Here is a 15,580-nt window from a genome sequence, read left to right as displayed (position 1 = left end):
CTAGAAGAGATGTGGAAATATAGGCATATTAATGCACTGTTGGTGGAGCTGTAAATTAGTCCAACCATTCTGGAAGCAATTTAGAACTATGCCTCAAAAGTTATTAAACTGTGTATACTCTTTGACCCACAAATATTGTCTATACTCCAAAGAGATAAAAGGAACAGGACCTATATGTTTAAAAAACAAAACAAAACACTTATGGCAGCTCTTTTCTTGGTGGCAAAGAATTGGAAACTGGGGGGATGCCCATCAATTGAGGAAGAGCCAAAAAAGTCAAGCTATATGAATGTGAAGGAATATTATTGAGATATAAGAAATGATGAAGGGGATGGTTCTAAAATGACTTGGTTAGACTTGTATGAACTGATAAAAAATGAAGTGTGAACCAGAACAATTTACACATTAACAACAGTATTATAAAGATTATCAATTGTGAAAGACTTAGTAACTCTGATCAACACAATGACCCATCAGAGTTCCAAAGGACTCATGCTGTCTACCTCCAGATAGAGAACTCATGGATTCAGAGTGCAGTTTGAAGCATATTTTTTTTGCTATTTCAATTTCTTTTTATTTTTCAGAATAGAGCTAATGCGGAACTTTGTTTTCCAGGATTTGATATTTTTAGTGGGTTTTGTATTTCTTGCCTTCTCATGGTTGGGGGAAATTTTGGGGGAGGGAGAGAATCTGGAATTGAAAATCAAATGAAAAATGAATTTCAGAAAAAGAAAAATAAGAGAAAACCACAGTGGCATTCTTTTATATGGATAACAGAGTAGTAGTTTCTTTGGGTATCTAAAAATAATTCAAGTATAATGCAACTATTTCTCAGAACTTATTTCAATACAACTATTTTTCAGAACTGAAATACAAGACAACTAGTTTTCAGAATTATCCCATTATTTTTTATTAGTAAATTTATCATGACCTAGGTGCATTGATAATATTGGCATAACAGTGTTTAGGTTTCATTCCAGTATGTGGTGCAGTATGAGGTTGAGGCTGTCAAATAGTTCAAAGTGGAAATGTTTACCAAAGAAAGTCACTAAGGAACCACAGAGGGAATGAAGGTAATGTGTCCAGTTCGATAATAAAAGGATTAGAAATTGGAAAATCAAACTTGGAGTCCAAACAACAGGCATCATCAAAGGCCCAAGGGTATAAGTTTTCAACAAAGTTTATAAGGCATTTATTACTGTTCACGACAGTTTAAAGTGTAATGCAGATGTGACAACAGAAGAGCTCAAATAGCCATACCCAAATGTAATAGTGTTGCTGACCAGAATGGAGTATAACTGTGAAAGAAATCACCTGAGTTGGCATCTTTTAAAAACATGGTAATTTTTCGTGTTTTTGGTAATAGAAAAAGCACTGTTGAGTAAGGATCAGTAATTCTTCATAGTGTTTTCCCTTTCCACAAAAGATAGGATTTTGTTAACTACAAGTTGCTTTATCTTCCACCCTGACCGTATAATTCTATCAGTAAAGTACAAAATATTTTTTTAAAGAATAAAATGATCACTAATTTTCCTGGAAAACTAGATTACTAAGCTGTAGAACTCAGACAATTTTAGGAAAAAAATTATAAAATAAAACCCAAATATCTTGTGTGTTCCTTTCACTAGAGTGTCTTGTGAATGATTTTAATTGCTTAGAAGTGGTTATGCAAATTACCTAACAATAAAATGAAGGCTTTGCTGTATATTTGACATTAAATTTTATTGTGTTTAAGTTTCAGAACAATATCAAGCTCAGGAAAAAAAAATTTACCCATTTTAAACATTTGTTTAAATGACATTATTTTTGTAATGGTCACATATGCACAATGTCAACTAATAGGATTTATGAAGTAACCAGTGGTGAATATATAGAGTAACCAGAAATAATGCTAAATATAAATCCTTTCCACTAAAACATGTGTAACAATTTTGACCACATAACTACCACTCTCTCTACTCAACCTCTTCCCCCACCTGTGACACACAGTCTTTCATAACATATTTTATACTTCAGTGAAACAGGAAAGATCTTGACATATTAAAGAAGTTTTATGTTTAAAGGACAGAGTTCTATAAAACCTCCTTCTTAAGGAAAAATGCTTATCTGAACATGCACACATAAAGAGTCCCACTTCCAGGTCATTAGGATAAATTAGTTCATAATGCCCTTTCAATCCCTGAATAACTAAGAAAAGATTTGTGATCACATCTGATCTAGCTACTTCAATTTAAAGAGTTACAAGGTTTATATTTTATTATCTGGAAACTGTAGATTTTCCTTATATGACCATATAAAGACATTTCTTATTTATAGCTGAATGTTATGTTAGTGGTAAGGCTTTTTACCTTTTTCTCTGCAAAGAAAAAGGGCTTTTTCTGAATGAATGTGAAGTGGCCAAAAACAAATTTCTAAGTAAAAGAAAATCACTTCAAACCTTTAAATTTTAGTTCTGTAGCTAAAACATAGTGAATTCAGCTCACCTTCCTCAGTAGTCTAGTTTAGTGAGTTCACTTATGATCTGTATTAATGGAATTAAAAACAAAATAAAATAGGTAAAAGATAACATCATTAAGAACCATAATTCTAGAAACTTGGATTGTGGCATTGATAATATTAAAAAACAAGTGTAACCTAAAGTTCAGATTTCCTCCTAAATCATGGTGTCATTTAGTTTTTCTTTTCTTTCCTAGGTTGTTGTTTTTGGTAGATTAGGCTTAGGAGACAAAATAGCAATTCATCTGTTGAATAGTGCTCAAATTCCTGTAGGATTAAGTATGCCAGAATGGAATGTTAATCTTCCTGTACTCCCATAGTTGCTTCCACTGTTATAAACAGTTTATTTTCTGAGATATTCTTATAGAGCTTCTCTAACCTTATTCCTTCCCAAATAAGGGTCTAAAATATCTCTCAATAAGTAGGATACAAAATAAATAAGGTATTCTCTCCTTTCTAGAAAAGTAAACATGAAGCAGTTCAGAAATCTGTGAGGCATTACTTCATTCAGTCTTTCTGAGCCTAATCGTAATGATTTTATTTCAAGTATCTCCATTTTTTTAAAACATTTTCATCAGTTCTAAGAATATGAACAACAAATATTTGAGGAAGAAAGCCAAGAAAGACTGAATAATTCAAGTCATAGGATAGGGATAGAACCAAACTGATATATCACACTTCTCTGCTGAATGATAGGGAATTTGATGTCATGAATGATGTAGTTATTACTAAAATGTTTGTTTCCTGTTTGGCTGAAGAACTGATTCAAAAGAAATTTTTAAGGGCTTATGATAAGATTTGCTATTTGGCAAGTGGACCCTTACCATTAGAAAGGTGGGAATTAGGAAAAATTTAATTAAATAAATTAGTTTAATTTATTCTTCTAGTGGTCATTCATCAATTATTTAGGTAAGAAAGAGAAACAGCTAAGGAGGGAATAACATACACATTCAATTGGGTATGCAAATCTGTCTTACCCTACAGGAAAATAGGGGGAGAAGGGGACAAGAGAGCAGGGGGATGATAGAGAGGAGGGCAGATTGGGAAAGGGGTTAATCAGAAGTAAATACTTCTGAGGACAGACAGGGTCAAAAGAAAGAATAGAATAAATAGGAGGGCAGGATAGGATTAAGGGAAATAGAGTTAGTTTTTCACAACATGTCTACTATGGAAGTGTTTTGCATAACTGCACAGGTACAACTTATATTGAGTTGCCTGCCTTTTCAATGAGGGTGGGTGGGGAGGGAGGAAGAGAGAAAATTTGAAACCTAAAGTTTTAAAAACATATGTTTTAAAAAATGTTTTCACATGCTACTGGGAAATAAATATAGGAAATGGGGTACAGAAGTCTGTCCTGCCCTACAAGAAAATAGAAGGGGAAGGGGATAAGAGAAGGGGAGAGAGATAGAAGAGAGGACAGAGTAGGGGAAAGGATATTCAGAATGCATGCCATCTTGGGGTGGGGCAAGGGGGGGAGATGGGGTGAAAATTTGGAACTCAAAAACCTGTGGAAGGGAATGTTGAAAACTAAAAATAAATAAATTTATATTAAAGAAAAAAAGATTGAGGCATGAATTATGTGAGGCAATGAAAGCAGTAGAGTTAAAGCTTTCATTTGAGAATGTAGCAATAAAAGGGGAAAAAAAAAGAAGCAGCAAGGAAAATCTGTCATTTTAAATCTGTACATATTTCACATGGGCTTTTAATGTGTAAAAAAATACAAAATCCCAATGAATGAGAAAGGTGATAGTCACAACAGTAATAACATTTAAAAAATAGTGACTCCCTAAAGAAAAACAGAAATGGCGACAGTATTATTTGCATTTTGGAGGTTTGTTTTAACATCAAAGCAAAAATTTAGCGTATCTGTAAATATAACTAGTCATTTTGAGACTGACAGTTTAAAAAAAAGACAAATCAATATGGCATGCTTAAATAAAAATGGAAAGTCAATCTCCACAGTCATTTCCAGGAAAAATGGCAGAAATCATTGTATTTTAATAAGCATCAATAAACAGTCCATGTCACTTGTTTGATTTTGTTTGGCCCCACTAACCGCTCCAAGACTTCTCGGGAATGATCTATAAAAGAAAATAACAATGAATAACTCCAAGTAAATGAAGATACATGTAGAAGATACAAAGTCTGTTTGTTTAAAAAAATTATTTGTTTATTTTTAGTTTTCAACATTCACTTCCATAAGATTTTGAGTTTTAAATTTTCTCCCCACTCTCTTCTCTCCCCTCCCCAAGACAGCATGCAATCTGATATAGGCTCTACTTATACATTCATATTAAGCATATTTTGTATGTCACAATGTAAAGAACAATTAGAACTAATGGGAAGAACCACAAGAGTGAAGCAATAAAACAAAACAGGAAAAGGAGAGCAAATAGTATTTTTCCATCTGCATTCAAACTCCATAGTTCTTTCTCTGGATGTGGATATCATTTTCCATCATGAGTCTTTCGGAGTTGTCTTAGATCCTTGCATTGCTGAGAACAGCTAAGTCTGTCAAAGTTAGTCATCACACATTGTGGCTGTTACTGTGTATAATGTTCTCCTCACTCAGCATCAGTTCATATAAGTCTTTCCAGGTTTTTCTGAAGTCTGCCTGCTCATCATTTCTTATATCACAATAGTATTCCATTACATTAATATACCACAACTTATTCAGCCAATTATTCCCCAATTGAAGGGCATCCCCTCAATTTCTAATTCTTTGCCACCACAAAAAGAGCTGCTATAAATAGAAGGGGAGGTAGATTGGGGGAGGTAAAAGTCAGAAGTAAAACACTTTTGAAAATGGACAGGGTGAAAGGAGGGAGAGAGTAGGATAAATGGGGAAAATAGGATAGAGGGAAATACATAGTAATCAAGTGTGAAAAAAGTTTTACAGCAAGTTTATTTGATAAAGACCTCATTTCTCAAATATGTAAAGAACTGAGTCAAATTTGTAGACATAAGAGGCATTCCTCAATTGATAAATAGTCAAAGGATATGAACAGGCAGTTTTCAGGTGAAGAAATCAAAGCTCTCTATGGTCATGAAAAAAATGCTCTAAATTACTATTGATTAGAGAAATGCACATTAAAACAATTCTGAGCTACCACCCCACACCTACATAACAGAAAAGGAAAGTGAGAAATGTTGGAGGGGATGTGGGAAAATTGAGACAACTAATGCACTGATGGTGAAGTGGTATATTGATCCAACCATTTTGTAGAGCAATTTGGAACAATACCCAGAGGGCTATAAAATCATGTATATACTTTGACCATGCAATACCACTACTAGGTCTGTATCCCAAAGAGATAAAAACAAAAAGGAAAAGACCTATATGTACAAAAATATTTATAGGAGCTCTTTCTGTGGTGGCAAAGAATTGGAAATTGAGAGCATATCCATCAATTTAGGGAATGTCTGAACAAGTTCTGTTACATGATTGTGATGGAATACTATTGTGCTATAAGAAATGATGAGCAGGATGATTTCAGAAAAACCTGGAATTACATGAACTGATGAAAAGTGAAATGAGCAGAACCAGGAGAACACTGTACACAGTAACAGCAATATTATATGATGATCACTTGTGAATGACTTGGCTATTCTCAGCAATACAATGATCCAAGGCAATTTTGAAGGACTTATGATGAAAAATGCTATCCATCTCCAAAGAAAGAACTGATGGAATATGAATGCAGATTGAAGCAAACTTTTTCTTTATTCTTTTCTTTTCTTTTTTTGGTCTGTGTTTTCCTTCACAATAGGACTAACATGGAAATATGTTTTGCATGATTGCACATATATAATATATCAAATTGCTTGCCTTCTCAATGAGGGGATGAAGGAGAGAATTTGATGTTAAAATTGTTTTTACATGTAATTGAGGGAAAATAGAATATCAAATTTTTAAGAAGAGTTGAGAAGGAGGAAGGGGAGTGGTGCTATGATTTATGTCAATGGAATGAATACTCACACAGGAAAACACGGGTCCTTGAAGTATTCAATTGCAACATCTCTGTTACATGGTTGAAGCTAATTTAAAACTACTTTTGTTGAGTTTTGAAGCAGGGAACTAAAAACCAGTTAATTTAATTCAATTAAACAAACATTAATCCCTTAACTGATGTAGTTCACTCCACTAGACTGGGGAGAACATTAGAATATAAACAGAAATAGAAAATTACACATATAGTCCTTGCCCTTATGAAGCTAAATGTAGTAAAGGGAAATGATACATGTTAGATAATACAAAATGATACATAATAAGTACCTTAAGAGAAGTGCAAAAAAGGTGCTCCCTCAGTCAAGAAGGTGATTACTGTCTGGTGGGGGAGGGGAAAAGGGAAGAAAGGTGGTTTTAATGAATGTGTATGAAATTATAGAGTGGGACAGAGAAAGTTCTAGTCACAGGGAAAAGTGATGAAAAGTACAGAGGTGACATTTATTTACTATTAATAACTGTAGAATAAGCACTTAGGATACATAGTAGTCTACTTAGATTAGAGGGGAGAGTAGAAGGGGAATAATATGAGAAAAAGCTGGAAAGATAAGGTGGTGCCAGATTGTAGAAGGCTTTGAATAACAGATTTTAGATATTACTTCAAAGGCAAAAGAGACACTGAAATTTTTTTTTAGCAGAAAGATAGCCTGACTTGACCTATGGATGAAGAATTAGTTTTGTAGTAGGTGAAATGGAGGCAAGACCTGCTGTGAAATTACTACAGTCTGGGTAAGTGGTAATGATGGTACTGAGAACTGAGAGGTAGAAATGGATATAATAAATATTATAGGAATGAAATCCATACAATTTGGCAACTGACTGGATATGAGAGATGAGGGAGACATTAAAAGTAAAAACTTTTGGACAAATGAGACTGGGTAAAGGATATCTACCCCAGATAGACATAATGAAGACAGAAGGAGGAAGTTTGGGAGGAAAGATAATATATTCAGTTTGGAACATGTTGAGTTTGGGGTGTCACTGTAGGTAAGAGATGTTCTGCAGGTAGTCTGTATTATATATATGGGGGTTTGTTTTGGACAGGACTTGCTGTGAAGCTTAAGGAAGTTGGGTTAAATGTCAAACTAATGTTTATGCTTAGTGGGAAAGGATATTGGAGGGGCAGCTAGGTGGCACAGTGGATAGAGCATGGGCCCTGAAGTCAGGAGGACCTGTGTTCAAATCTGGCCTCAGACCAAACACTTGACACTTAATAACTGTCTGACTCTGTGTAACCCCAATTGCCTTTAAAAAAAAAAAAGGAAAGGATATTGGAAGGCTTAGACCTACCACATATATCACTTTCGTAGGTTTGCTTCATGGTACTGTACTATGTGTAAAAATGAAGTATATGCTGTATGGTGTATTAGAATAACTGTTATGCTAAATTTTGTCAAGCTAATGTATATATACTCCTAACCTCTACCTCTTATTCTGTCCTTTCACTTCTGACATAAGCCTCTCCTGATTCTAAGGTCTTCTCCTCCACTTCTCTCTATGGTTGTTAGGGTTCTATTTCTTAACGTTACTTTATTTTGAAAGCATGAATGGCTTTTGATTTTTTTTAAAATTTAATTATTTTCTTTATCTTCCCAGTACATAGCACAGTATTAGGAACCAAATAAATGTCTGTTGAGTTAAAATGAATTGAATGCTTAGTGAGAAAAACAAAATATTACCTCAGTTGGGTCTCAGCAGCCAATATAGGGCAAAAATAAAACAAAACAAAAAGCACTTCAAATGATCTTCTAGGACACTATCCTCTGAAGAAATTATTGAATAGTCCATAGGGGCAGATAAAGGGACCAAAATAAAAACAATATAGCATGGTTCGAGTAAATGAGGGCTGGATTAGGAGTCAGAAAACTTGGATTGAAATTCTGAATTCTCCACTTACTACTTATTTTACCTTGGGCAAGTCACTTGATATCTCTAGAATTCAGTTTTCAAATCTGAAAAATGAAGGTATTGTACAAGACAGCCTCTGATAACACTTCCAGCTTTATGTCTTAAGACTGTATCACATTTATAAGAAGAATTACAAAAGATTTTGTCAGCTTAGCAACAACTGGGCTGATCTGGGCAGTACAAGTTCTCCTGGAGAGGTAAATAAAGGATATGGCAGAGTTGATTTTATCACATATCTAAAGGCAAATAAACATTATTTCATAGAATGTTTGATCATGTATACTGCAGTGCTCATGATAGACATATTTACAAAAAAACAACCATTTTCCAATTGATAAATGGTGAAAGGATGACAGGCAGTTTTCATAGGAAAAAAATTCAAGTTATCAATAGCCATTTGAAAAATGCTCCAAGGAATTTATTAAATAAATTATATAAAGATATAAATAAATAAATTAAGGCAACTTTGAGGTTCTATCCCATACCCATCAGATTGGCAAAGTTGACAAGAAAAGAAAAATGACAAATGTTGGAGAGGCTATGGGAAAACAGTTACATTAATAATTGTTGGTGGAACTTTGAACAGAACTATTTACTCTGGAAAGCAATGTAGAACTATGCCCCCAAAGTTATTAAGCTGCGCATACTCTGAGCCAGTGATACCACAACAAATTCTATAACCTCAAAGAAAGGGGAAATGGACCCATGTGTACCACTCTTTGTATCAAACTGGACACTAAGCAAGTACTTATCGATTAGGGAATGGCTGAACAAATTATGGTATATACATGTAATGGAATACTATCATGTTGTAAGAATGATGAAGGCAATGGTTGGTTTCACAAAAACTTGGGACTACATGTCTGAACTGATGCAGAGTTAAGCGAACAGAAACAAGAGAATTATTTATATAAAAACAACAGTATAAAGACAGAAAACTTTGAAAGACTTAAGAACTCTGATCAACACAATGACCAAGTATAATTCTAGAAGATTCATGATAAAATTTCCTGATAAAGATGATGGACTCAGGGTACAGACTGAGGCATATATTCTTTGGACATGACCAATGGGAGAATTTGCTTTACTTGATTATGCATATTTGTTACAAGGGGTTTTTGTTTGTTTTTTTCAGTGTGGGGGCAGTGGAGAGTAGGACACAGAGAAGCTGGATTTTTGTTCATTCAAAAAATTAAATTAAAAAATTTAAAAGTTAGCCATAAAAAATACCTGGAAGTTTATGTGCCAACATGTGTTGCAGAAGATGAAAGGTAGAAAAGAATTAAATCTTTCCAAATTAATATATATTATAATGTTTGGTGACTTCAGTGTGTAGGTGAAAACAGGAAAAAAGTGAAAAATATACTTGAATAAGAGTGAAATAAGCCAAAGATAGAGAAACAGTAGTAGGTATGACAGCAGGTGTCAGAATCAGGGAGACTTTGGTTTCAGTATCGCATCTGATATGTACTGGGTATGTGACTATAGGGTAAGTCACTTAACCTCTCAGTGCCATGCCCTTGTCTCAGATTATAAATTGCAGGGCAGGAAATGATCTACATTTGGGGGAGGGAGTTACCACATCAATGAAGTCAGATGGTTGGTCCAAAAAAAAAAAGTTAAAAATAATTTGAGAAATGTGGCAATTACTAAATGCAGAGGAAAATGCCAAAGATTAGTGTCCTACAAAAATGCCTCATGCCTATACATCATAAATATTTTCTTAACTAAAAGAACCAGAAAGTGTTGGACATAGTGAACAGTGAATAACATTAGAAAAGTGAAACTGATTTATTTTAACAAGATAGGAAATGATTTGTTACAGGCATGGTAGTCATTCTTCCATCAATTATCTGTGTAATCATAACATTACTCTGTTAGGACAAAGATCAAAATTAGAGGAAAACTAAATGAAAACCAAGAAACAGGCATGGCATGCAATTAAAACAACTCTGCCCTGATTTGTTTAAGCAGCGATGATGATGAAAAATGAGATATGGATAGAAGTGACAGACACCAATTACATTAATTTAATACAGAAGTTGATAAGGTCAGAAATCATAGGGATAGTTGGAAAGGACATTTCAAAGGCTATCTAATCCAATCTCCTCATCTTATAGATAAGGAAATGAAACCCAAAAAGTTAGGTGACTTGTCCTAGGTCACACAGATATTAAATATCAGAGATAAGATTTGAACCTATATGCTCTGATTTCAGAGCATTGTCAATTTAGATGAAAAGCTTAAAAAAGTGTCTTAATCTTGGTTCAAATCCCATCTCGGCTGCTTACTACTTGTGTGACCTTATGCCACTTAGCCTTCCTAGGTCTCAGTTTCCTCATCTGTAGAATGAGAGGGGTTTAGGTGAGGTCCCTTCCAGCTCTAGCTTTATAATCCTATTATCTTCTTGAAAGCATTAAAGACATCTTCAGAAATCTGGGGCTAAGGAGACAATATCCCTCCTCCAGAAGACTGCAGCTGAATAACTCCTACTACTCTCTCCCTGTTCCCTGAGGAGTATTGTCTACATGGCTCCAACACTCCGCTGGAACCATGTGGTTGAAAGACCTACTTCTACTTCTTGACAACTTCCTGGGCTACATAGTTGAGAACATATTCAATCCCTCTAACTTTCCTGCAATGTATCCTGTATATTCCTATTTATTTACATATTGTCTTCCCCATTGGCATGTAAAATCCTTGAGGGTAGGGACTCTATATTTGGGTTTTGATTTTCAATATATCCCAAGCATTTAAAACAATATCAGGTACATATTAACTGCTTAATAAATGCTTGTTGATTTATTGGACTTTCCTTTCCTTATTGAACAATTCCTTTCTCACAAGCCTGTCAGTAGTGAAAGATAATAAAGGGCCCAGGTCTGCTCCAAAGTATATGATTTCTTATCTGGGCTAAGGTCTATCTGGATTTCTCCAAAAAATGGGCCTATGAGGTCTGCCAAGGAACAAAAGAGGGGCAGATTTAGTCTCTAACTACAAGGAACATTTCTTAAAAATTAGAGTTGTGGGGAAGAGCCAAGATGGCGGAGTAAAAGCAGTGACTTGCTTGAGCTCTCTCTCCAAACCCCCTAAAATACCTGTAAAAAATGACTGAAAACAAATCCTAGAGGAGCAGAAACCACAAAAAGACAGAGTGAAACACATTTCCAGCCCAAGACAACCTGGATAGTTGATGGGAAAGGTCTGTTGTGCCAGGGTGAGAGAGGAGTGCAGTTCAGCATGGGCCATGCAGGCAAAGAAGGGGCCCCAGCAAACTCGGAGTAGGCCTCAGGGGACTGTATCATGGGTAGCTGTGACAGTGTCCAGACTTCTCAACCCACAAATGACAACTTAGAAGGGCAGTGGAAAAGGTCAGACCTGGGTGAGAGAGGAGCATGGACCAGCTCTGGTCCTAGCACAGCCCCAGGGTGGTGACCACAGCAGCAGTCGCTACTTCTGGAGTGCTCAGCACACAGGTGGGGGGATTGAATGGCTGATCAGATGGGGATTGTAGGGATCTCTTTGCTGGCACTAGGGAAGCATTCTGTTGCTTTGCCAGTGCTTGGATCTAGGTCCAGGGTCCTGGGGTGAGGAAGGGTACTGGCAAGATGGAGCTTTTGGAAATGGTAGAGGGAATCTTTCTCATAGTTCCAAGGCACAAAAGAGTGTTTGTGGCCTCTCATAGAACAGACCACAGGCCAGAAAAAGAGTAAATACCTTTCCTCTGATCATACCACCTTGGAAGAACTGAAAATTTTAAGGTCTGTACAAGTATCTCTGAAAACAGCTATACAAACCCCCGAAACTTGGGACAGTACATTTTCCACATTTGAAGCAGATTCTTACCTTAACAAAGAGTTTAAAACTCAAGTAATTGGCTGGGATCGTGAACAAGCAGTGCAAAAAGAGTCAGATTATATTATCTTATTTTGGTGACAAAGAAGATCAAAACATACAACCAGAAGAAGGCAAAAAAGTCAAAGCTTCTACATCCAAAGCCTCCAAGAAAAATATGAATCAGTCCCAGGCCTTGGAAGAGCTCAAAAGGGATTTTGAGAAGCACGTAAGAGAAGTAGAGGAAAAACTGGGAAGAGAAATGAGAGTGATGCAAGAAAATCATGAAAAACAAGTCAACAGCTTGCTAAAGGAGACCCACAAAAATACTGAAGAAAATAACGCCTTAAAAAATAGCCTAACCCAAATGGCAAAAGAGGTCCAAAAAGCCAATGAGGAGAAGAATGCCCTAAAAAGCAAATTGGCCAAATGGAAAAGGAAGTCCAAAAGATTACTGAAGAAAATACTTCCTTAAAAATTAGAATAGAGCAATTGGAAGCTAGTGACTTTATGAGAAATCAAGACACTGTAAACAAATCCAAAAGAATGAAAAATTAGAAAACAATGTGAAATATCTCATTGGAAAAACAACTGACCTGGAAAATAGATCCAGGAGAGAGAATTTAAAAATTATTGGACTATCTGAAAGCCATGATCAAAAAAAGAGCCTAGACATCATCTTTCAAGAAATTATCAAGGAAAACTGCCCTGATATTTAGAACCAGAGGGCAAAATAGAAATTGAAAGAATCCACAGATCTCTCCTGAAAGAGATCCCAAAGGAAAACTCCTAGGAATATTGTAGCCAAATTCCAGAGTTCCCAGGTCAAGGAGAAAATATTAAGCTGCCAAAGAAACAATTCAAGTACTGTGGAAACACAATCAGGATAACACAAGATTTAGCAGCTTCTACATTAAAGGACTGCAGGGCATGGAATATAATATTCTGGAGGGCAAAGGAGATAGGATTACAACCAAGAATCACCTACCCAGCAAAACTGAGTATAATCCTTCAGGGGAAAAAATGGTCATTCAGTGAAATAGAGGACTTTCAAGCATTCTGATGAAAAGACCAGAGCTGAATAGAAAATTTGACTTTCAAATACAGACTCAAGTGGAACATGAAGAGGTAAACAGGAAAGAGAAATCATAAGAGACTTATTAAGGTTGAACTGTTTACATTCCTGCATGGAAAGATGATATTTATAACTCATGAGACCTTTGTCAGTATTAGAGTTGGAGGGAAAAATTATATGTATGATATAGATAGATAGATGATAGATAGATAGATAGATAGATAGATAGATAGATAGATAGATAGATAGATAGATAGATAGATAGATAGGGGCACAGGGTGAGTTGAAGATTAAGGGGTCATATCTGGAGAATAAAATTAAGGGATGAGAGAGGATTATACTAGGAGAAGAAGAAAGGGAGAGGTAGAATGGGGTAAATTATCTCAAAAAAAAACAGAAAAGAAAAGGCTCTTACAGTGGAGGGGAAATGGGGGAAGGTGAGAGGGAATGAGTGAATCTTATTCTCATAGGATTTGGCTTAAGGAGGGAATAACATACACATTCAATTGGGTATGGAAATCTGTCTTACCCTACAGGAAAATAGGGGAGAAGGGGACAAGAGAGCAGGGGGATGATAGAGAGGAGGGCAGATTGGGAAAGGGGTAATCAGAAGCAAATACTTCTGAGGAGGGACAGGGTCAAAAGAAAGAATAGAATAAATGGGGGGCAGGATAGGATTAAGGGAAATAGAGTTAGTTTTTCACAACATGTCTACTATGGAAGTGTTTTGCATAACTGCACATGTATAACCTATATTGAGTTGCTTGCCTTTTCAATGAGGGTGGGTGGGGAGGGAGGAAGGGAGAAAATTTGGAACCCAAAGTTTTAAAAACACATGTTTAAAAAAAATGTTTTCACATGCAACTGGGAAATAAGAAATACAGGAAATGGGGTACAGAAGTCTATCCTGCCCTACAGGAAAATAGAAGGGGAAGGGTATAAGAGAAGGGGGGGAGAGATAGAAGAGAGGGCAGACTAGGGGAAGGGGTATTCAAAATTCATGCTACCTTGGGGTGGGGGGGGGAGAAAATTTGGAACTCAAAATCTTGTGGAAGTAAATGTTGAAAACTAAAACTAAATTTATATTTTAAAAAAAAGAGGCAAGAAAAGGCTTTTACAGTGGAGGGGAAGGGGGGGAGGTGAGAAGGAATGAGTGAATCTTACTCTTATTGGATTTGGCTTAAGGAGGGAATAACACACACTCACCTGGGTATGGAAATCTATCTTACTCTACAGGAAAATGGGGGAAAGGAAATAAGGGGGAGGGATGATAGAATAGAGGGCAGATTAGGGGGAGGGCATAATCAGAAGCAAACACTTTTGAGGAGGGACAAGGTTAAAGGAGAGAATAAAATAAATGGAGGGTGGAATAGGATGGAAAAAAATTGTTAGTCTTTCACAACATGACTATTATGGAAGTGTTTTGTATGACTACACGTGTATAACCAATATGGAATTGCTTGCCTTCTCAATGAGGGTGAGTGGGGAGGGAAGAAGGTAAAGAATTTGGAACTCAAAGTTTTAAAAATGAATGTTAAAAATTGTTTTTACAAGCAACTGGGAAATAAGATATATATGCAAAGGAAAATAGAATGCAAAGGTGATAAGAGAAGGGGAGGATGATAGAAAGGAGGGCAGATTGGGAGAAGGGCTATTCAGAATGTATGCTGTTTTGGGGTGGGGGGAAGGGAGAGATGGAGAGAAAATTTGGAATTCAAAATCTTGTGGAAATGAATGTTGAAAACTAAAAACAAATTAATAAAAAATAATAAACAAAAAAAGCAGAATATGTCAGATGGAAAGAGGTACAAAAGCTCACTTAAGAAAATAATTTCTATAAATATTTTTCTTTTTTGTGGGGAAGTTGGGGTTAAGTGACTTGCCTAGGGTCACACAGCTATTAAGTGTCAAGGGTCTGAGGTCGGATTTGAACTAGGTCCTCCTGACTCCAAGGCCAGAGCTCTATATATTGCAACACCTAGTGGCCCTAAGAAAATAATTCCTTAAAATTAGAATTGGGCAAGTGGAAGCTAATGACTCTGTGAGACATCATGAAAAAAGGAAGAAGGTATGAAATAACTCATTGGAAAAACACTGACTTGGAAAACAGATTGAAGGAGAGATAATTTAAGAATTATTGGACAACTTGAAAGCCATGATCAAAGAAGGACCCTAGACATCATATTTCAAGAAATTATAAAGGAAAACTTACCTGATATCTTAGATCCAGAGGGTAAAATAGAAATTGAAAGAATCTACTA

At 35.8% G+C, this 15,580-nt stretch overlaps 1 protein-coding gene across 5 annotated transcripts in view; it reads right to left on the bottom strand.

Annotated features, from left to right (window-relative positions):
* AMN1 (antagonist of mitotic exit network 1 homolog) overlaps positions 1 to 15,580 on the bottom strand; it is a 90,783-nt gene that overhangs the window by 19,831 nt on the left and 55,372 nt on the right. Inside the window, exon 7 of one of the 5 annotated variants that reach the window (XM_020975793.2) lies at positions 1,704 to 4,577. The exons of 3 other annotated variants lie outside the window; for them this stretch is intronic. In XM_020975793.2, the coding sequence (XP_020831452.1) occupies positions 4,504 to 4,577 (74 nt within the window). In that variant the 3' untranslated portion in view covers positions 1,704 to 4,503. Of the gene's footprint in view, positions 1 to 1,703; positions 4,578 to 15,580 lie in introns of those variants that run through there. One more of the 5 variants, XR_013487433.1, reaches the window with a different exon arrangement.

The sequence above is a fragment of the Phascolarctos cinereus genome, unplaced genomic scaffold (assembly GCF_003287225.1).
Source record: "Phascolarctos cinereus isolate Bilbo 61053 unplaced genomic scaffold, phaCin_HiC Scaffold_1;HRSCAF=81, whole genome shotgun sequence".
NCBI classification, from domain to species: domain Eukaryota; kingdom Metazoa; phylum Chordata; class Mammalia; order Diprotodontia; family Phascolarctidae; genus Phascolarctos; species Phascolarctos cinereus.
This window is presented reverse-complemented; position numbering and strand designations above follow the sequence as displayed.